Genomic DNA, 23467 nt, shown 5'->3' on the forward strand with positions numbered 1-23467 from the left:
TCAACCTAGAGCAAAAGTCATATAAAGTTACCGTCAGCGGAATCCTCCTTCTGCTCCTGCATCTCAGAGAAGTCCTCCTTGGTTTTCTGCCCCTCCTCTTCCTCCTGCTTCCTCTTCTGCTCCTCCTTCTTCTTCTTGCGTTTCTCCTTGCGCTTCTCACGTTTAGCAGCCAGGGCCTGCTTCTTGCTCTCCTCTCGGGACTGTAACACACATCGCACACAAAGTTGTATAAAACCATGTTTGTCCTCGTTCACTGTATGCAGTGTATTCAGGATGCTTTAGGTCTCAATCAGACAGAGCGTGTTTTAGCAGCCTGGGGTGGCTTTTTGGAAGTGTTTTCAATGAGTGTTTTGTCATGTTTTTTCAGCCCTAAACACCTCAAGATAAAACAAGACTTCAAATCAGAGTGGAAAAGCACCCACTGTCGCTGGCCTTTTTCCCCCCGATTGTCCAATCAGAAGAATTCAGAGGCAGGCCTTCCGGGCTGGCAATGACAACAAGTGGTAGTGTACATGGTTTGTGTTAAGCTAAAGTTCGCTCACATTCAACGTTGCCCTGAGCAAGCTGCAAGACATATCTGAACAAATTGTAGCCTTAACTTCTTTATAACATTTCACCAACTTAAAACGTGGCTTAAACCGACCGTAATTTAGGCAAAGCTCCTGGACTAGCTGCAGATACTCTAAATTTTTCTCTTTCTGAGGGCCTTGTGTACCCACACGGATCTCCATTTCCCTGCATTCAACACACTATTTGGGAACAGCCTCTCATGCTCAATTAGAGCCCTCTGCCTGTCCATTTTTTAAAAACCAGATTTTAAAGGTACATTTCTGTGAGTTTACTTCACAACAAAGATGTTAAGCTGAGGACAGGTGATTTGGTGGTTGCATGGCAACAACCAGAAAGCTGCAGAAAGCCCTCTGTCTGATCAGGGCCTTAACATCCCAAAGGACAGCCATGTGGTCTGACTGTACCTTCTCCAAGTCTAGCTCCTTGAGGAGAATGCTAGCATTCTTGTTGGCCTCGGCTGCCTGCTGGTCTTTGGCTTTGACGATGGTCTCCATGCACTGGTGGCACTTTTTCAACAGCTCCTGCAACGACAGGAATCAATCAGCTGGAGTTATAGCTCTGCTAACGTCTTCAACAGCTCTCTCAAATCCAATAAACGCAGCAGACTAATGACCGAAAAGGAAATCGACCTACCTTGTCAGCGATGGTGGCAATATATCTCATGCACTCAATATCTGATGGGAACTGGTTGACCTCCTTCACAAGATACTGCACCACCTTCACATGACCCTGAAATGTCAAGTAAAATGGTTAGTAACCAGAGGCTTGCCAAAGTGTCGTGTGACACACTGACATTTAGGGTTCTGGTAAACTCTGCACCTTGCGAAAAGCAGCCATGAGTGGGGTAATTTTGCGGTTGTCGGCTGCGTCCACATCAGCGCTGGCATGCACCAAGAGCTGAACCACGTCAAAGTGACCGCCGTTTGCAGCCAGCCAAAGAGGGGTGTTCCCTTTCTTGTTTCGTACATCAATATGGGCACCCCTGCAAAGACAGGAAGAAGTGTTGCCTTTAGGGGTCACATAGCAGCTAAAAGGACAAGCAGGGCAACAGACTGAAACACAAGCTTGATTTAAATCACAAAGGGTGTCTTTATATTTCTACCTCACCAGCATTCAAGGTGTAGAATATGATGTGACAAAAGCAATCATCGCTGCATTCAAAGCAACAATAGGGGGCTCTATTTTACAGACAGCCTTTGCCAGAACACCGTCTTACACGGCATCAAAGAACTCGAAAAATGGCAGGAAAGTTATGACCTACTGCCAAGCCTTAACAGCTAATTCACTCAAAAGAAGATTGTAACCTAAAAGAAAACTAGAACATGGTTTTGTACACAAACTCCCTAGAGTCCTCACCTGTTGATAAGCAGCTCACAAAACTTGTAGTGGCCCTTGTCAGCAGCAATGGTGAGGGCAGTGTCTCGGGATGAGGGAACAGGGGGAGCGTTGACGTCAGCGCCTTTGTCCAGAAGCACTCGGCCTACCTCTGCATAACCTCCTGAGGCAGCCTCCATCAGAGGAGTAAGACCAGTCTGCAGGAAGTGAGAAGTTACTCAGCAAGATGGCCAGCTGCGCCATGAGCTCAGACAGTGCAAAATATATATTAAGTCTGGAAATCTAGCCAATGTGATTTGGACTCCTCACCTTAGCGCGATGCTCTACGTTGGCCTTGCGATCTAGCAGCAGACTGACAACCTCAGCCCGCCCCTGGAAGCAGGCTAGGGTCAGGGCGGTGTTTCTATTGGTCTCAATCTGAGCGTTGATGTCCGAGCCCATGTCTAACAACAGCTTCACTGCCGGAACGTGGCCGTTCATGGCTGCCAGCATCAGAGGAGAGATTCCCAGCTTACTGCCGGTCCTGGTGAGAGAGAATCAATAAAATGTTTAGACACCTAAAACCAAAATAAAACATCGAACTGTGTATTAATGTGCACTAAAAGCATACCATGTATCACAAAGAATTTGTCTCAGTTTCAGTTCACGTTACTGTTTTACTGCGACTTAGCAACATAACATGTGTTTCCACTTCTTGCAGTGCAGCATTTAGCAAAGTAGCAGCTGCTACAAAGCCTCTGTTTTGAAGTAACTGCCCCGCTGTTTCCTCATTCATAACACAGTTAATCACCATTCTGTCATTTCTGGGTGTGGCTAAAACCCAAAGGCACATTTTACAGTAATGTTGTATTAGTTTGGCACCGTGTCTCCTACGTGCAACCTCAGTCACTTTCAGGAACTAAAACAATGTTGTGACATTCAGATCAGGGAAAAGGATTATATTCTGATAATGACCCTAATATAAGTGGACATGTTTCACTTACACCAAGGGGCCAAAGTGAATACTGAAGTTCCTGTCACTTACCTGGAGTTTATTTCAGCTCCAGCATTGAGGAGTATCTTGATGATGTTGACGTAACCCCCGGACGCAGCCAGGCTGAGAGGCGTGTAGTCGGAAACATTGCGGTGTTCCTTATTAGCTCCCCTAAGCAGCAGCAACTCGACCACCTGACAACGCAAGGGACAGTTGCCAGTTAAAGCCAGGGAAAAAAAATTGACAGGAATGTCACCATTGTGAAGGTTAAACTGAAAAACAATGTGTTTACCTCCTGGCGTCCCCCGGAGCAGGCCAGGGAGAGGGGCGTGTCTTTGGTTCTCTCTGACTGAGCCTCAATGTCACCCCCTTTGTCCAGGAGCACCTCCACCACTCCTACGTGGCCAGCAGTGGCAGCCAGGATCAGAGGAGTAAAACCTGTGGAGAACAGAGGGAATATGCAGGTTTTTTGGTTACTTAGAGAATAATTTCAATGCTGGAAAGATGGTCTTTTCATAAAACCAGGCTGTCTATGCAGTAAAAAGATGCTAATACATTTAAAATTGGTGCTACATGACCGACAAAAACAGAGCAAAGGGCTGTGGTATTTACTTTTGCTGAAGAGGTGGAAAACAGTAAAAGAATCTTGGTTTATTTTCGATCATTATTGTCTAGTTTTAGAGTTTGCCTGGAGTTTGGTCGGAGTTTGAGAGAATGAGAGAGAGGGGAGACTCTTTCTCGATCCGCTTCTATACTCTTTGTGTCTGTGGTGGCTGGCGTAGAAAAAATGCAGAGGTACAATGTGCACTTCAAGCAATAGCCCGAGAGCCAGCGAAAATTAAGAATCAAGATATGAGAGGGGAGATCAGCAGGGAGATTTGGGTGCTGGTGGGATGGAGAACTGTTTACTACATTTAATTTACACATACTCCCCATCTTATTATAATAAAAAGCTAATTAAAATTGGTATCCCTTTAATATATAAATTAAATTAAAATCCAATTCACACCCCCCCATTGCTCATAATACCACTACAGACCTTTTCATATGCCTATTTTATTATTGTGCTTTCATACCTTTTTTGTCCCGATGCTCAATGTTGGCTCCCCGTGCGATGAGGACAGACACAAGCTCCTCGTGTCCTCCTGCACATGCAAGCGTTAGCGCTGTGTCATGGTTACTCTCCGTCTGTGGTGGAAAACAAGATCTCTTAACAGGGTTGGGAACTTTGTGCATGCATCTACTTATTTATGTTGTCACTTTGAAGATCTCAGTCTTGTCAAAGCTGGCAGTGTGTCTTACATGTGCATCGATGTCAACAGAGGGATAGAGGGGCAGGACTGAAGGGGGTGAGGCGATGTTTGCGGGCATCTGTGTGGGTGGCTGGGAAAGGGGTGTGGGTGAGGTTGTAGTGTTCAGCATGGGCACACGGCTGCTCACAGCTGCAACAGAAACAAAAGAAAAGTATGAGATCATACAGATTAGGGCACTTACATACAACGAGAGTCACCAATAATCCAAAGCCTACTGCAAAAAGAAGTGCACCTACCCGCCATGATGTCATCCAGCGTGTCTGTGAGCGTCTGTGCAGGTGTAGCTACCATGAGCCCATCTGGGGCCTGCTGAGGTATCATTCCTGGGCCTAACCCAGCCAATTGTTGACCCTGACCCTGCTGCTGTTGGCCCAGCATCTGCTGCCCCACCAGTACCCTCTGCAGCTCTGGGCTGGTGCTTCCCGGGTAGTCTGCAGGGTTGTAGTCTGGCAGGGGCTGGATAGGGACGAAGGCAGCCTGAAGAGGCGGGGGAGGAGGCTGGGGCTGGGCCTGTGGCGAAGGGGGAAGAGGAGGCTGCTGTGGCAGCTGCGGCCCATCCCTGTAGAGGATTGTGCCCACCTGAGGAAGCTTGGGGTAATCGTCCTCTTCACCATCTGCTTCTTCATCTGAGCCCTCCTCATCATCGTCGTCTTCCTCTTCCTGAAAATGTATAGAAAACACCTTAAGTCTTAAGTCAATCTCTCCACTTTGTGCATGTATAGGTCCTGTTTGTGCATGTGTGTGTCTTTCAGACCTGTGTGTAATTGACAAGCAAGAGTGAAAACATTGAATTTCCCCTCAGGGGGATTAATAAAGTGAATAGACTTAATAAAGTGAATAAACTTAAACTTAAACTTAATAAACGGAGGTGTTAGAGGAGTCAGAACAAACATCATAACAACACAGAAATCAAAATCAAAGAGTTTCACCTCTTCCCCCTCCTCCCCTGGCCGCTCCTCTTGCTCCCCATCTTTGTTGGCCTCTTCATCCGTGTCAGAGCTGGTGTGAACTTGGGCACCTGTTGCGGTGGGAAGCGGCCCCGGAGCAGGCGTCGTACTTCCAGGACCCGGGCCTGGGCCCTGGCTCTGTCCGGCCTCCTGCTCCTCCTTCAAACCCTTCGCCTCCATGTACTCTTTGGTGAACTGTTGCTGTGTTTTCAGCTGCAGCTGGCGCTCCACCTTCTGCAGCTCCTTCAAGATTTTCTTCTTCTTCTGCACCTAAGTGGGGGGACAGCCACATCCTTGTTTGTCTTACTTCTGATATGTCGCTTTGCATGCAAAATAAGTGTGATCTGATGTAAAGGTGACATCCATCTTACTGTAAGTTCTAAAAACAAGATTCAAAGTGGGATCAGATCTTTAATGGGTGATGGATTATACCTGCTCCTCTCTGCTCTTCTTCAGCTCCTCAATCTTGTCTTTGGTGAGCGGCTCCCCCTGAATGAGCTCTAGCGACTGAAGCTGGGCCTTCTCAATGGCGCTGATTCTCTGGCCCAGCTCGTTCAGCTTCCCCTCCGTCTCCTCCACAATGCACTCTAGAGGCTGGCACAAGTGGAAAGGCGGCAGAGGCTCTGCTTCAGGCCCCCGGCCGACTGAGCTGGGGACACCGGGTTGAAGGGCTGCTTGTCTCTGTTTGGAGACGCCTAGATTTGAACAAAAGAGACATGAGAACATGAGGATTTGGATCGGCCTTAAAATTGGGGAGATAACAGTCAAATGGCTGAGTTAAGTCTGCACCTCCATTTTGTGAGTACATCTCCACGTAACAGGACTCTAAGCGATGATTACCTTTGCTGGAGACGGGTGGGGGTGTGGCGATGTTTGATGGGGCTCGGTCGGGCTCCTGAGGGGGCACTACCATGGCGAGAGCTTGGAATGGGACACGAGGAACCTGTACCAAACGAGGACGTTAGTGTCATGCAAAAAAACAAAAACAAACAAAAAACCACTAAAAACCAAAAACAGATCTATTTCCCTGCAGAAATATGATTTATCGCTGCATTTACCTGAGAGGCATCTTGCGAGGGGGGAGTGAGCTGGGAGAGGTCAGGGGCTGGGACAGACAGGATGTTGTTGGGGTAGTCCAACAGGTAGGACACCACATTGGTGTGGCCACCCTTAGCAGCTTCTATCAACATGGTTGAACCATCCTACAAAAGAGAAAACACATACGGTCTCAATAATGTGCGTTTATTACATATATGTGTACAAGCAGAAATATTCTAACTGGTCCAATATGTATCCAGAGTGTGTGCATTACTTTGAGTCTGTGTGTAGGATCCGCCCCATGTGCCAGCAGCAGCTCCACCACAGCCAGATGTCCTCCAGCACAGGCCAGCGACACCACTGTGTGGTCATTATTGGCAGTAGCTCTGTTCACATTAGCACCTGGACAACAAGAGAGGAAGAGTGAACACATTACCTCACTTTGTATGAGATATAAGTCTTATTATTACATTTACAAAATCAAACTCATTCGACCTCTAATCCAAATGAATTAGGGATTAAACAAATATACAAATAAGCATTCCTTCATTAGGATGAGTGAGCTTGTGAAAAATGTTTCTAAGGAAATTTTAGTGTGTAAATTCACTAATACAAGTACTGTAACAAATTGTGACTCATCTATTACTGGTGTCATACAAAAAATATGCGCATCAGTGTATAATACACTCCATAAAAACTGAAGAAAAAAAAAAATTCTGTCAAAGTGAAGCATCTTCTGGTCAAATTGTTTAAATTAATAAAATATTTTTTCGGCTTTTGATTTCATTATATAATGACGTTACATATGGAAAAGTCTTTTAAAAAAACATTTAAATACACTGAACTGGATTTAGAAAACTACTTAAAATGCCCAAAGGCATGTTATTAACAATCTACATCTTGACTTTTCAAAAGAGAGACTCAAAAAGCATTTCAATGGATTTAGACAAAAACCAATCATTTGCAAAAAAGGACATTTATCTTGTTTGTTGGAACAGCGACTCAATAACACACCTTTGCTGATAAGAAACTGCACTGTACAGAGATGTCCCGCCCTCGCTGCCTTCATCAAGGGCGTCCGCCCCCCTTCAGACTCATGTTCCTGGAAGACAAAGGTGAAGACATGTTTGTCAGATTCTAGTTTACTCCAGAAGTTAAACAAAAGAGTCAGGATATGTTTGTCCACAAAAATGTGACTCAACAAGAAACTGCCTCTGTAGTTCTCCAAGGTACAAGCCTTGCTTTACACAATAGACTGTGTTGATCAATTAACATTTGTATACCAAAGCTAAACCTACGTAACACAAAAGGCCAATCACAAGTGACAAAGAGGATTTAAGAGTATGGCGTACCAAGTTGGCTCCGGCCTGCAGCAGCACATCCGCCACATCAGTGTGTCCGTTTTCACACGCATACGTCAACGCCGTGTCACCTGTTGCCGTGGTAGCATGAACGTTTGCCCCTGAATGACAAAGTCAGAAATTAGGATTGTAAGCACAGTGGTACAACAAAGGCATATTCTTTGTCTCTTTGTTCTTCCAGATCTGCAGCTCCCCGCCTTCTTTCCTCCAGCTCACCTGCAGCCAGTAGGTATTTGACCAACTCCAGATGGCCCTCCTGTGCAGCCTCCATTAGAGGTGTGGAGCAGCCCAGCTCGATGTCGGCGCCCGCCTTAATGAGGAAGTCGGCCACTTCCAAGAAGCCTCCGCAGCATGCTAGGGTCAAGGCTGTCTCCTGCGTCTCCTCCGTCTGGGCATTGATGTTAGCACCTGGACAATAGAATGAGAAAAGTTAGTGATGAGTGACTGATCTGTTTTCTTAAAGCACAAAACATGCATGTTTTCTTTAATAAAACAAAAAACAAAAATCATGTCATTATCATTTCACAGATAACACTCTCATTCATCTTATTTCTGCTAAAGAAACATTCAGATACCAAGAGATGGCTCATCAGTGTGTACTACTCACTGGAATGGCATCTGACATTAAGTTTCCATTTCCCAGATGTAGGAGCAAAGCTTACCTTGAGCCAGCAGCAGTGCTACCATCTCCTCGTGGCCTTCTCTAGCTGCCTCCATCAGAGGTGTGTAGCCTTCATCATTAACCTGGACACAAACAGATAAGAAAACATAGGGGCGAACATGACTCACTGCAAGATTACTCCGTGGGCTTGTCTTTCGTGTCTGTGTACTCTCACTGAGGATGGGAAATTGCAACTGGCAGGTTGTTTGACACTGGCTCTGTTGTCGACATCTTTACATCAAACGTGTGGTGACAGACGAGAGGCCACAAAAACCTGAAGCACTGTCATTCAGCCTGGCATCTTGAGTTTAAGTCTGCCACCTCACTGCCAGCTGACTGTGTTTATTTCTTTATTAAGATTTAAATAACAACAATGAAATATGACCAAATCATTTTTATGTTTACTTACTTACTCTAGCTTGCATTTTAAGGATTACCCGAGCAGTTGGTTTCATAAATGTCATTTAAATGTCACTGCCATTTCAGAAACAAGTTCTTATCTAAACGCGCATTCCTATCAATATTCTAAGACCGCAGCTTCTAAAGTATTCAGTACAATGTATCCCAGTAGCAGGACAGCAGTATGACTGTCAAAAAGTTGAAGGTTATTCTCCTCGGAAAAATCTCTATTGCAGTGTGTGTGCAATCAAAAACTGGTATACAGCGACATAATTCATATTTATATGACAACTGCAGCCTCTCCTGTACTTTGTGGTCTTCCCAAAACTTGTGTTGGTATTTAGGTGTCTGTCTCTTTACACACCTCCTCCAAGTTGGCTCCTCTCTCTATGAGCAAGGCTGCCAGCTCCACATGTCCTCCACATGCTGCGAGGGTGAGGGGCGACTCGAAGGAATCCGCTGGCATGTTGACCTGCGCACCGCTGTCCAACAGCAGCCGTGCCACCTCCACATGGCCGTCCTGGGACAGCGAGACACACAGAGAATGTAGAGATAAGCACCTGAATAAATACGTGGGATCACTTTTCAACGACACCAACATACAGTCATGCTGCATGAGCCCGAGAACCTTCACTTTTAAAACAGCGTGCAATAATTAAATTACAAAACACTTCCTGATGACTCTTCATGAATCAATAATTAGTTCCATACATCTTCTTACTGTAGTGCTACATTCACAACAGTGTAATCATTTATCAAAAGGTACAAAAATAATTAACATAATCCAACTTTCCCAACATCTAGTTATTTAAGTGGCCTAGCCTACATAAAAACACACCATAAAACTCTGAACTAACACTGAGCAAGATGGCTGAAATCATAATCATGGGGCACAGGCGGTCACAGGCTGTGCTTTCCATATTTACTGAAACAAGTCAACTTTTTTTCCCCACTTAGGTGCACAAGTACATGACTGTGTACTGTGCCGAGAGCTCTGTCAAAGTGCTTCCAAGTGCGGACACTAAAGATGTGCAGCTGTTCTACTGCCGACGTGCTGATTTCGACGATCCATAATCTTATAAACTCTAATTCTGACTTGGTTTTAATGTTATATCTATAATTTGACAGTCATATAAAATATATTCTATATACGTACAAAGTGACTTTAAAAATAAGACAGTTTTTAGTGATATCAGTTATTAAATTGTAACTCAAACTGAGACAAAATGTAAATAAAGTGTTTAAAAACTAGAACATATAATCAAACAAAATCAGACTAAAATGAATGCAGTATTTGTCTGAAACAAAAATACGACAGCATTCACTGACTCTGGAGATAAAATATTTAAATAATGGTTTGGGTCAGATGCTCACCATGCACGCCTCCATCAGTGCCGTGTGCATCTCGTCTGTTTTATGCTCCTGGTCTGCTCCAGCCTCCAACAGAAAACGCACCATGTCCAAGTGACCTGCAGATGCAGAGGACAAACAAAAATCAATATTCTAAGCCTTTTATCACCAAGTATTAGCAAAGAGCATGTTAATAGCACAGAACTTAAAGGTCCAGTGTGTAGGATTCAGTGGCATCTAGCGGTAAGGTTGCAGAACTGAAACTTCTCCAACGCACCGAGCGCATAAGAGAACTATTTAGAGCCAGTGTTTGGTTTGTCTATTCTAGGCTACTGTAGAGCAACATGGCAGACTCTGTGAAAGAAGCCCTTCGCTTTGTGTAGATATAAACGGCTCACTCTAAGGTAACAAAAACACAATTCTTATTTTCAGGAGGTTATAAACATATGACAACATAGTTATGACTGTTATACTCCATTCCTCACAATAGATGCCCTTCAATCCTACACACTGGACATTTGAATGAGGTGACCAACAGGAAAGACACAATAATTGAGTTCTGACCTTTGTAGCAGGCAAGCGTGAGAGCACTCTCCTTGAACTCATTGGAGTGTGTGTTGATGCCAGCGCCATACTCCAAGAGTACTCTGGCCACTTCTACATGGCCCGCACTGGCCGCCTCCATTAGAGGTGTGTGTCCATTCTCGTTGTGGTCCTCAATGTTAGCACCCTCTTTCAGCAGCACCTTCACCACATCCACGAAGCCACCGGCACATGCGTACGTCAGAGCTGTGTTGCCTGGAAAACATCAGAGAGATTAATCAGAGTGCGAAACACAGAGAGAAAGGGAAATGATAGTAAGTGAAGAGAGGTTTTTACCTGTGGAGGATTGTGCATTAACATCTGCCCCGTGGACCAGAAGCAGTTTGACGATATCGACATAACCTCCACTGGCAGCAGCCATAAGTGGCGTTATGTCCCCTTTGATGCCCCGGTCCTCCACATTGGCGTGCATGGCCAACAAAACCTGAGCATGAAACATGAAACGGTGATATTAAGAAACAAGCACGGAAACTTGTCACCAAAACAATCAACTAGAGGTACCATCATCATTTTATCTTAGCTCTGCAGGGAGGTTATTCAAGTGTACAGGTACTACGTGTTGTAAACATGTCAATCACAGTTATACTCAACCACGTCTCACTCCGACCTTGCCTTTACATACCTGTGCAAGTTCATAGTAGCCGGCCGAGCAGGCGAGGCACAGCAGGCTCTCCCCTTCCTCCGTGTGTTCGTTGACGCTTCGTCCCTCGTCGAGCAGTTTGCGCACAGCGTTGACATCCCCATCTGAGCACGCCTCTGCTAAACTACGGCTGAAAATAACCAGACTGCTACAATTACTGCCACTGTGACAGGTGAGCACACATACGCCTCACATTTACACAAACACTTCCAAAGAGCAAACTCACACTCACATGCACACAGTCTGCATGTGCAACTCAGATTTGACAGAAAAGAGAATGACAGGTGTATAATAACTGTGTACAAGACAAACTGACTAACGCCAGTGTCGGTATGGGCGAGATACATACTTGTCGGCTTGGCCGGCGTTGAGTGTGTTTTCAGCTCTCATGCGTGTCAGGGCTGCTGCAGCTTCGTCCAGGGCACAACTCACGGATGACGTCAGTCGCCGTAGCACCTCGGGGTCTGCAAAAGCTTTACCATCGGCAGTGGACAGTTTACCGATGCCTGCCGAACACCAAAAGGGCAGAGGTGCATAGGGCAAGGCAAACCACAGGGGAGCACAACCACACCAGACCAGATGAAGAAGCAAGTCCAGTCCAGCCAATCCAATCCAGGGTTAGTAGCAGCATACACAAAGAGGAAAAAGAAAAAAGAAAAAAAAAAAAATCACACACAGAAAACACACACAAGCATTTGTTAATATGGCTTCATATCTTTTTTTTCACTACTTTCAATACACCATCTATGATTCTTAATAACTCCAATATATATGCCAATGACTCATAAACAATATTTGCTCGACTACTGTTGTCCAGGTAAGAGCAGATCTGTGAGCAGAACTTGAATGGATACAGTGAGGGAGGTAATGTTAGTCCTATAGGCGAGTAGATATAGGTGCAGGCTGTTAATGGTTAAAGAGAAAAAGGTCTTCTCCTGTGTGAATTATAGATGGGTAAGAGGCAGTGAATGTGAGGGAAACAGAAACTGAAGACAGTGGTCCAAAAGAGAGAAAAACACAGCTGGGAGAAAAACAAAATGCCATATGAGTGAAAAATGTGTTTGTGTGTGCACGTTTGTCAGGACAGAGAAGAAAAGCCAAAGAGGGGAATGAAAAGGAAGAGTAAGCAGGAGGAGGCAAAAAAACGTGTTTGCTAATGGCCTACATTGAAAGATCTCTTTCAGAAGACAGAACAAGGACCATTTCCCAACTAATGAAACTGTTCAAGTCTTTGTATTGTGTGTGGCGGCATATGTTTTAAAGGCATGTGGGGAAAAAAGGAAGCAAGACAAGCCAAGAGTGACGGAAAAAAGTGTTGGCCTTGAACTTTTCGGCCTCAGCCCGAAACCCATCTATTAGCCAGGCAGAAGTGAGCTCCGGTCCTTGTGGTCCTCCTGTGTTTTGACCACTAGGTCTGCGACTCAGGCTAAACTTAGCACGGCTCTCAGACAACAATTTCGCAATAGTCCCAAAGGCAGAAGGAAACAAGAGGTCAAGGAAGTTGATCATTAATGTTTTACTGTAGCATGTTTATCTCGGAGAATGCAAGTAGTTCATTGAACCAAAACAGACTGAGGCTGACACATTTTAAATACCTCAGGCCTATTTGTACATTTCTGAAACTACAAGTTTCCTTAGCTGTGGATCACACCTTAAACAGACATAACTGATCTTCATCTATTTAGATCAAACTGGACACTGGGCTCTCACTGAGGTCGAGACTGTGACTCTGTGAGTACTAGCAGATATTTTTGTTGTGTTTCGACTGAAACGAGTAACTGGCTAGCCACTGAGCAGCCTACACCCACTGTACCACCAACGCACTGTGCAATCTGGAGAAACATTTTTATCCGAGTTGCTAATTAAAAGTTCAGTTTGTTTGAGAGCAGCCGACGCAAAATTGCAAGCAGGTCACCTTAAAACCTCGTTGAATTTATGAACAAAGCAGTTGTCATCTGTTGTTTTAACATGAATGAATCAACTTGTCCATCTGTAAATTAACTTCCTGATGTAGGAAATGGCTCACTAGGCAGGAGTAAAGATGACTTGCATCTTTTTTATCCAATAACATACTAGCAACTGGTTCTGATTTAAGCTGTTTTCAGCATTTTAGAATGACCATATAAAACAGGGCGTATTCAGACACTGGAATTATGACCTTTTCAAGATCATTTTAAACCAAATTTAAGGCAGATTTCTTGACAAAACATATTTTTCTTATTCAAGCATTGCAGGTAAGTATAAAAGGCAAGTAGAATATATGTAGAAATAAAGTTATCGGAATGAGTTAGGTTCATCAGGTATAAAAGAAAGTATTAGCTTCAGTGGTAGATTTGTAACATCAGAAATGTGGATGTTCACGCAGTTGAGTTTGACCCATTTTGACAAAAAGATTAAATTAGATTAAATGTTCACATATTTAAATTTAAGACTATTCAATGACTTTTAGGGACTCTTACTTAAAAAATTGAATTCAAGACATTTTAGACTTTTTATGAATGTGCAGACACCCTGACAAAGAATCCCTAGCTCCTGGCTGAGACCTGCCTTGGCCTTTAACCACGCAGCACAAAAGGTGTTTGAATCCGTGGAATCAATTCCAAATCCAAGATGAAAGGGATGTACAGTGTGTTTATCCATAAACACTTGCTCCTGCACTGCTCTCCCCAAAACTCTTACATGTTTACACAGATAACAAGATCTTCTATCTAGTTGGGCTAACATTAAGTGTCAGTGGTGGTGTATATACCAAATAGTTGTTCAAAACATACAGATGGCATTCCCACTAACCTGGAAGCACCATTGGTAAGACATTTACATGGTATTTACATTGCAGCGCAGCTTCAACAGATTATTTAAGGTGGTAGTTGTCTCCACGTGGGTCACATTAACTTAGCGTCTGATCGTTTAAAGATACACTAAGCAAGATCATTGGTTACTTTTTGTAAACACATTCACCAGCAAAAGTGAAGGTGATAGTAGAAGCCAACCCCAGATTCACTGTCATTTGGTGTTTTGGCTTGCGATAGTTGTGCTTTTTTTGGGCGCTGTGTCCGACGCCTGCTGCTTACAGTCTGGCACCTGGTCCCTACCTTTTTATATAGCCCCAACCTCACCAGGGTGCTGTGAGGGTACACGCACGTTATCGTCCTGAACTCGAAAAACAAGAAAATACATACAGAGGGAGAGAGTCTCTGCAGAAAAATACACCACCACACACTTACTTAGAGATAAGTCAGAGGGACACTTGGGTTAATATTCAGAAAGATGAACAGGAAACACTGTATTAGCTATATAAAAATGAGAGGTCAAATGAGGAATCGCGTAGCCTTTTTTTGCCATCTTTTTCTTCTGAGGCTAGTTACTGTTCATACATAGAAACACCACTTTGCATCCTGACCTTTCGGAGAAATGAGCAAAAATAAAACAGCAAATGATATCAGAGATGTGTGGGGCAGCAATTCAAAAATCGTATTGCTATCATAATGAGACTAGATAATGACTTTTAAATATCGTAATATCTTGTCTTGTTGTCTTTTTGGCGGCATTACAGTGAAGTGATGTAATTTCTTTTAACCTACCAGACTGTTCTAGCTGCTTTATTCTCTGCCTTTACGCACTAATGTCCACACTGCAGATGATTATTCATCATCTATCTGGAAATGTAAATATTTTCTGAAGGGAGCAATAGTGAACCTTACAATATCGTCGCAATATTGTTAGAGGTATCGTGTAAAAAATATCGTTATATATATTCTAGTCATCATTATTTAAACGTCAGCCATACTTTATCCAACATAAAGCTTTCAGCACCTTTAACTTCAGCAATCTACAGCAATCCTTGACTAAGATGGTTTCGTTTCCCACACCAATGATTTACTTTAAGAAAATGGGTCAAAAGTGAGCTTCTAGTGGTGGCCTGTCTCACAGGTGGCATGGAGAACTTGTTGCACTCTGGGTAAGATGTAGCAATGTTAGCACTGTTGAGTCTTGGCTAATGTGTCGCTTTGACTTTCACTTCATTAATTAGTGTGCGCCATTTATTACTGGATCGTATCTGCACTGAACCTCCGACCTTTATTTTTGAGCTTGATTCTTTTGTACTTTGTCTGCTTTGTGTTGTTGTTCTGAAACTTTTATACTGCTGTATTAAGAAGGGCTCCCTTTGCAAAGAGGTTTCACACCTCCTTTATTAAAACTCACGGTTAAGTTTGCATTGCTTTGACTCGTGCGTCTATCAGCTTTGTTTATTTCCATTATATTTAACTTTAAACTGTCATTTTAAATGCTGCACAATGCATTTCTATCCAACGACATACAGTACTTATAGTGTGCGTTTGTAAGGTCTGAAACAAATAAACCCGCCTTCTTTTTCCTTTTAAACCTGAGAATAAGGGAGTTCCACACTGTTTTTTTGTTACTGTGCAAAATTATTTGACAGAGGAACTGTGACTGCCAAGATATGACAAAAAGGGGGATTTAATTCTTATTAATCTCATACAGCATGCCCACATGTCTCATTTCCAAGCAGAGAACAACAAAGGTTCCCCAAAAAGAATATATGAGGGTTTGAGCCTTAAAAGCACCCTGAGGAATAATAACTGTAAACTGTTTTGTTTGCACTGAATGATACTCCTGAAAGTGCATTTTTTGTACCCTTAAGGGTATATACAAATGTCCTATGTATTTCTTAATATTTTTACGCCTTTTGGAATGTGTTTTTTGTGTATAATTGCTAATAGAAAAGTCTTTTTCTTCTCTTTTTACAGGCACAGTGCTACTTTTTGCAACACAAACAACTGTGATATGTTTTACCACCTTTAGCAGTCATCAAAATGTCTATCATGTAACACCCATGCTCAGCGTGTACATGCGTCCTCATCTGAGCACTGGTCGAGCACTATATACCAACAATTTTTGTAAATGTGCTAGGGCTGCACAATTAATCGAATATTAATCACAATCAAGATTTTAGCTTCACACAATTACATACATATGATCAGCTGCGATATTGACGTCAAAATGTGTGCTCCGCTCATAGAAAACTCTGCTGCATATCAAATAAAGTGCTCCCTAAACAAACATCAAGCCTCAAGTTTGGAAGAGCTGTCCTGTACGTGTGCACGCTGCAGCAGCAGCCTGTGGAAAAACTGTCCTGGATGTTGCAACTGCAGACGTGCAAAACATCCATCATCAACCATCATTATCCATTGTTTGGAGACAGGAGTGAACAAATCATATGCAAAGAGTGCATTCGAGGTTTGTGTGCCGCAAAGCAGCACAACTACCTTGTTAAGCCACCTGAGAAAAAAAAACAAAACACTACAACCTGCAGTGCGATGAATGCATGGAGGCCAAGATGGATAAGGTCGCTAACATTACTGTACTGTTGCCATTAATCCTCGTCCTCGCCCAGTGTCAACTCAGTACTGTGACCACTGTAAAAAATATATCTATGGGCCTACACGCAGTGTTGAATGCATATCCATAGAAGATGCACTATAGTCGGATGAAGAAGAACCTTATTTTAAAGAAGTATTTTGAAAGGGAAAGCAGTGCTCTGTTGATTTAATATTGGGTAAAAAGTTTTGTCACAATGTTATTTATATTTTGCTTCTAGGAGACGCACTGTGGAAAAGGACCAGTCTTATGTTGATGGGAAGATTAGTACATTCGGAATGTAGCACAACATGGAAGTAAAAGCAGTGCTCTGCTTATTTAAATGTCAAGTGCAATGATATTATTTTGTCCCAAAAAGGATAAATAATTATGATGATAAGTAATTGTGATCTCAATCTATCAATATAAGCATGATTATTATTTTGTTCATAGTAGCCCTAACGTGCAAACACTACATTGTGTTCACAAACACCACAGGGTATATTTTAATGTAAATTTATACGATATCTAATAATAGGTCTGCAAAGGAGGGGCAAAAAGTTGGTTATCTAGATAGGGAGAGCCTGTCTATCAGCGTACAACTACCTTAGCTGTTGCTAGGGCTGGGCAATAAGTCAAATTTCATTTTCAATAACGGCTTCCAACGGTTAAGAAAACAAGATAATCGAGATAGATCGATTATTGTACCGCATGACGTTTCACAGCTGGGCGCTCAGTGTTGCCAACTTGATGACTTTTTTGCAAGATTTAGCTGCTTTTTGGACCCTCTGGTGACTTCACGAGGGTCTCGGGGTGGCTGCTTACATTTCATTCTACGACAGCATCACCTGAAGATGTTGATTAATGGAATGAGACAAAAAAAGACTGGAAGGCAAACCTTCTCCCCACAGTGTTCAGGCAGCCTCGCACTTCAGATTCAGACAGTGCCAAAGTGAAAGCTAGCTACTGCTATAGAGTGTTGATAATTGTGGGTATCCTACCACACCCGCATATACTGTATGTCACAGAGAATACGGATTAAAGCATATTGTCAAAGTGCTTAAACCCTGCTACAACATATACATTTAGGTCAGTCCGTTTTGTCTGTTCTGGTTAAACAAGCACAAGCTGCAGTTCAGGAATGATCAACGGGTTTGAGTCTTATGATGGAGAATTACATTACTGACATTTGTGTTGTTTTTTATATTTAGTTTTTCTTACTGACGATATGCCAGTATTAGTGTCTTAACTGTCACAAAATAATTAAGGCCAATGTCAATGTTCCCAAAGTCATTGAGTACAAATGTAAACTAATCATGATCTCAAAAGTGACAAAAATAATTGTGATTATGATTTTTGCCACAAACTAGCAGCCCGAGCTGTGGTTGAGAACTTGCTGATTTCTGTCACATTTTTCTCATCTCTTTTCTGAAAACACACTGCCTGTCATCGCTGGCAATACAGAGGCAAAGGCAGCTCAGCAGGAGCACAAACTGTGACAGGAGCAGGACTGTGATTATTGCAGAGAAAAGAACATGCGGGGGAAAGCCCATTTTCACACCTATGCACACCTGGCCAGCAGAAAGCTACATGACCACTGGGTTCTAACAGGCGATGCAGACCTATGCGTATTCTGCCCTTTGAAAGAATCTTTTCCTCACTTTGAAAGAAAAAAATCTAGTCTCAAATTTTAGTCTAAAAGTCCACGTGAACCAACTTATGGATCGATAGATGACACAGATGTCCCCTGGTTTAAGACTGTGGCTTGCTACAGTCAAGAAGCAAAAATGTAAACATTAAATAATGCTAAAACACTGACATGTTGTTTTATACACTCAGTGACCATTTTATTAGGTACACCTGTACAATCTAATGAAATCCAAAACTGTTTTGCCACAAAGTCTACTTTCATAGCACCTATAAATGTTGAGTGTTTTTGTACACTGTCACAGAAGTGTTTATTTCATCATGTTTTAGTGCTGAGGTCATAGTTAGTGATGGTGTTGTACTGGACTGCATTATATTGAGGTGTTTCTAATATTCTGAAGGCAAACGGGGAGGGGAAAAAAATGATATAGTCCAATGCACCACCACCTTTAACTATGACCTAATAAACATAAACTTTAATTTACATAATTAATGTTAACAAAAACAAAATGTCATAAACTTTGCAAAAGTAAACTATATGGCAGAGCTGTACTATTTAATTGCAGTAGATGGTAAAGATGTAGCTAATAAAGTGACCACTGTATGTAACTCTGTGAAAGCCGTCTGTAATCTCAAACAATCGTTCTGTCCATTTTCATTATCTTTTATCAGTTTTTTCATCAGTTATTTAAAGTTAATGTTAACTAGGTTTTGTGTTTGTGTTCTGCGCACTTTACGACCCTTTTTTTTACTCATCAGACTACAGCTTTATCAACAAGAGAAGTGTAGATATTATGCCAAGTATGGTAGTATCACTAGCTTTCATGAATAATCCATGATGACATTTCTTACATCTTGCGTTTGTTGTAAATTTCTGTTGAGTATGAATAGTCTTTACAACACCTACAACAGGCTTGATAAAACAAAACAGAAAATCCCTACACATTTCAGGAGGTATTATTCAAAGGACTAAGGATGTCACCAACAAGGTTTTTAACCAGATCACAACCTGAGTCCTTTAATATCGACTAATTCCTGACACCAAATTTGATCACTGAACATTTTGCTTAAATCTGTCCTAGTTTAAAGGGCTGTCCAACCAAAAATGACAACTGAAACTATACCAATGTGAGCCAGCATTCACACTGATGACCGTTAATGTTGTGTTAACAGTGGTGCCAAGCATGCGCTGTGTACTCCTGCTGTGTCAGCAGCTTACGCCCTGTAAATAGATTCTGACTGGCTGTCAGTGTTTGCATCATTCATGAAATCGCTCCAAAAATGATCCTGACTTTATCGTTCACCACTGTGGTTGATATGATTGTGGAGCGGACCATCCATTTGAGTTAAATGATTTTTTGAACAATATATTTATAGTTATAATTACTGTTAATGTTACACATTAAGAAAACATAGCAAATGGACTCTTTTCCTTTGATAGTTTCCTGTATTATTTTTGTATAATGGTAGCAGGACAGTGTCAAAATGTTTTGTTGGCTCTGCAATCCAGCGCAATGGATTGGAAGTGAAACTGACACAACAGCTATGAAGGGTAAAGAGCTAAAATTTATTTTTAAATTAAAGTGTTTACGTCCATGTCAGATTACCATCATGGATATTGTAGTCCTTTTCATAGATACAGCCCAATGTAAGGGGTCTAAAATGTATTGGAAAAATGAAAATAACCTCAACGACTTATTAAACATAATCGGTTGCAAATCTTTTGCAATAAATAATTGTCTGAAGTCTGCAGGTCATTAACATCACCAGGCTCTTGGCATCTTTTTGGCTACTTTGTTCATACAAAGAATGATGAGAGGATGTCCAAACCTTCGTGCCACAACTATTACAAACAGACATTCCTCTTTCTACTGTATTTCTGTATTAAAGGAATAGTAGACCTCACAAATCAATATAAGAAAAGATTCAAGGTATCATTATTACTATTATCATCATTATTCAAGCTGTAATAGATCTTAAGCAAACGAATAACGTATGTTGTCACCTCTTCTGTTCCGACTAGTCAGGGAGAAAGGGGAATAGAATGAGATTAGCCATTAGCCGTTCAACACAGGCTCTCTGCATGCTGTGGAGGCTCAAGCGCGTTGCAGCGTTAATCTGCCCGGTAATGTTCATAAGCCCAAACGAGGCCAGGACACCCAGGCCTAATGGATTAATCTACACAGACCTTCTTACACCTAGATTACAAATTCTAATCAAACTAATTTACCCAAATCACTTTCAAACTATGTGCTGATATGACACTTGCAGAACCGGCAGGTTCTCTTCATTGCCATTTCAGCCTCGGGGCCTTACACACCAAGACCTCAACTTTTGTTGGGATTTGAAAGGGATAGGGGGAAAGAAGCTGAGGCAGAAAGGTGTGGTTTTACTTACACAGAGTTACTGTATGTTAAAGAACAACTCAATACTGGTGTGAGCAAAACAGGTGTGGCCAATGAGATACTGGTCAACTACAAACAAACATGTGTCAAGTCTTAAGTTGAATTAAGTTGAGACGACTCAGTCGTACCTGCAGCTTCCAGTAGAGCTTCAAGTCGAGCCTGTGTCTCTGGATCAACAGTCCTCAAATCTACTCCATCTGTAGCGCTTGACAAAAGCAACTCTGATGCCGTCTTCATGATGGGGTTATCCAAGTCCTCCTGGTCCAAAATGAATGACTCCACCTGGAAGAGTAACAGAGACGAGGGTAACAGAATTATTACTGGCCCTTTAACATTAATTCATATAAAGTCTAGACCTCCACTAGTACTTGTAATATATAATAACTCCTAATAAAGTGTGAAAACATTGTAACATACATTATGTTGCTAAATACATCTCTCTCGCTTTTTTAACACAAGTAGAGACAAAAGGAGCACAGGGATACGAGGGTCAAAGCACAGGAAGTGCTTCGGCCAGGAATTAAAACCTCTACACACAACACGAGAGATACTACTGAGAGTTACATTTTGTTCATCAAAATACCCGAACTGAATCCACATCAGAAAACTTAACTAGAACAACAACCAGTGTAGCTACTATGTCAGTTAATGCTTTTGTAAATCAAGTCCCAATTCATATTTTTTACCTCATAAATTACAGCTATACTCACGTTATTGTAGAGAAGAAAGGGTGCTTTTTTTAAGTGATCACTAATCACTTACTAAATCAATTATTAATGTTAACAAATACACCAAGCTGACTTGTTTAAATTGAATTAAGTTTATATTTACATTTAGTGATTTTCAGAGAATCTGCTGGTTCAATTCCAGTGTTTTAATTTTAGAGATGAGACTTTAGCACTGCAAGGCGTTGTGGAAATTACTTGTGACATATTTTGGTACACAGGTGAGATAAATCCCTAAGCTAGCCTCATCTTACAGCATGAACTAGTATCTCCATAACACTAAGCAATTAAATGAAGCCAATATGCCAACCTTTCAAATAAAATGTAGACTGTACAGAGGCTAAATTAAAACTACAGATTAGAGCTCTTGATTTAAAAACACTGTCTTAGAATTTAACTTTGATATGGGAAAAGTATACCTAGTTATACTGACCCCTGTTTACAGTGTTAGTGCGGAAAAAAAGCAATATATTACATACATCAGAAGTCACAACTAACTCAGCCTACCTAAAAGGTGACATTTTAAAATAATTATAAGGTTTTGAATAAATTACAAGCATTCACATCATTCAACAGTTTACAAAACAACCTTTGACAATAAGTGAAGCGGTAACGATCCCTGTCTATGGCCATCCATAAGCTGCAGCCGGCTTTTAGGGCCTGGCCTATAGAGCAAACGTTGGGAGAGTCAGCATTCAGCAATGTGGAGGAATTCAGCTATACGATAGGAACGCCGAGCAAAACAACCCATGGGGGATGTAGTTCCACGAAGGCCTTTATAATCAACAATGGACATCAGTCTCCACTATTAATGAACTACAGTTCCCAGAGTGGTGGTATCCAGAGAGCTGGAAAGGCCTAGAATGGCATCTGCTTAATCCTGGGGCTCAGATTTTAGCTACTGCCCAGAGCAGCGAGCTCTCCACTGGAGTAAAACACCACAACAAACGCTCCCTTTCAGGCTTCTATAGGAGGCTGGGTGAGTGAGGAAATATGACACGGGGGACACACATTTGCAATTTGATTCAATTAAACTGCCAGAGGTGTTATGGTCAAACTTGATATTATCTTCCTCTGCTGCTACACAGCTGATGCTCAGACAGAAATGTCCAGGCTACACTGACATTAGTTTCAACTGACATCCTTCCTGTTATGCCTGCAGTATGTGTCAGACCGATACCCCTTTGGTCAGATATTAGTTAAGTGTAATATAGACAGCTCAACAGGTAATATGCATTGCTCTACCGTGCAAATTCTCTCCACACCCATACCTCTTTGATGATAGTGTGTCTGACAGTAAAGGCTGCATGACCTCTTAGATGATAATGAATATTACCTTACCATGAAAATGTCATTAAGCTGAGACCTTTGATACGTTTGTGCAAATAATATATGTGCCATCTAGCCGTCTGACAAGTCCCATTCCTGTGTCTGCTGCAGTCATATGATATGGTAAACTCGATTACATGACAATAGTGTGGCTGAGAAGCCCTGATATCTTAAAACTGGCAGCTCACATTGGAGCAGGCACGCAGTAAAAAGGGTTTGGTTATGACAAAGTAACCTTTTCATTATTTCTGAGAAAATTCCCCAAGAGGCGGTTTTGTCACGCTGTCATTTAAGCAGGTGATTTTAGGTGACACATGAAATTTGTGCTATAGCGACAAATATTGTGTATTCTTCTGAGCTGATATAAAGCATGTCTGAAGTATGTTTAGCTGAGGAGGACATGCCATCACACCTGTCCCCGTGTGTGACTGCCAGCACATGGAAAGTTGGACACCTCTCAAACCTGAACTCTAGCTGCTCTCAATTGTGACAACGCAAATCGAGTTGACACACTGGTAGAGGCTATCTGACCGAAAGAGCCGAGGGATGGAAAAAAAAACAGCTGGTTTATTTGTCAACACCAACTGTCGAAAATTCGAGGAGTTCCGCGAGGAAAAGCATTATCTATACGTATCGAAAAGTTAGCTCAGGGACGATCGGAGTTCATTTACATGATTTGGAAAAGTGACGTAATTGCACCACAACTACGAAATGGCAGATAGTTAGCTGGCCGTGTACGTCCGTGGGTTTACGGGCATCTTCCATTTGCCGTGGCTGAAAGCTGTTGGAAGA

The 23467-nt window shown here is 42.2% G+C and overlaps 1 protein-coding gene across 3 annotated transcripts in view; it reads right to left on the reverse strand.

The window, feature by feature from the left end:
- Positions 1-23467, reverse strand: part of ankhd1 (ankyrin repeat and KH domain containing 1) — a 32600-nt gene that overhangs the window by 8313 nt on the left and 820 nt on the right. The window contains exons 2-28 of one of the 3 annotated variants that reach the window (XM_049586318.1): positions 20750-20903; positions 11540-11663; positions 11173-11320; positions 10827-10974; positions 10512-10745; positions 9972-10066; positions 8962-9117; positions 8200-8281; positions 7754-7945; positions 7529-7638; positions 7191-7278; positions 6451-6578; positions 6197-6340; positions 5979-6081; positions 5571-5833; positions 5121-5408; positions 4428-4851; positions 4181-4320; positions 3955-4066; positions 3171-3316; positions 2930-3072; positions 2215-2428; positions 1927-2102; positions 1390-1552; positions 1204-1299; positions 975-1091; positions 32-200 (exon numbers count right to left, since the gene is read on the reverse strand). In XM_049586318.1, coding sequence (XP_049442275.1) covers positions 32-200; positions 975-1091; positions 1204-1299; positions 1390-1552; positions 1927-2102; positions 2215-2428; positions 2930-3072; positions 3171-3316; positions 3955-4066; positions 4181-4320; positions 4428-4851; positions 5121-5408; positions 5571-5833; positions 5979-6081; positions 6197-6340; positions 6451-6578; positions 7191-7278; positions 7529-7638; positions 7754-7945; positions 8200-8281; positions 8962-9117; positions 9972-10066; positions 10512-10745; positions 10827-10974; positions 11173-11320; positions 11540-11663; positions 20750-20903 — 4357 coding nt within the window. Of the gene's footprint in view, positions 1-31; positions 201-974; positions 1092-1203; positions 1300-1389; positions 1553-1926; positions 2103-2214; positions 2429-2929; positions 3073-3170; positions 3317-3954; positions 4067-4180; positions 4321-4427; positions 4852-5120; positions 5409-5570; positions 5834-5978; positions 6082-6196; positions 6341-6450; positions 6579-7190; positions 7279-7528; positions 7639-7753; positions 7946-8199; positions 8282-8961; positions 9118-9971; positions 10067-10511; positions 10746-10826; positions 10975-11172; positions 11336-11539; positions 11697-20749; positions 20904-23467 lie in introns of all 3 variants that reach the window. The other 2 variants (XM_049586317.1, XM_049586316.1) reach the window with 2 other exon arrangements.

Source organism: Epinephelus fuscoguttatus, linkage group LG9 (genome assembly GCF_011397635.1).
Source record: "Epinephelus fuscoguttatus linkage group LG9, E.fuscoguttatus.final_Chr_v1".
In the NCBI taxonomy this organism is placed as follows: Eukaryota; Metazoa; Chordata; class Actinopteri; order Perciformes; family Serranidae; genus Epinephelus; species Epinephelus fuscoguttatus.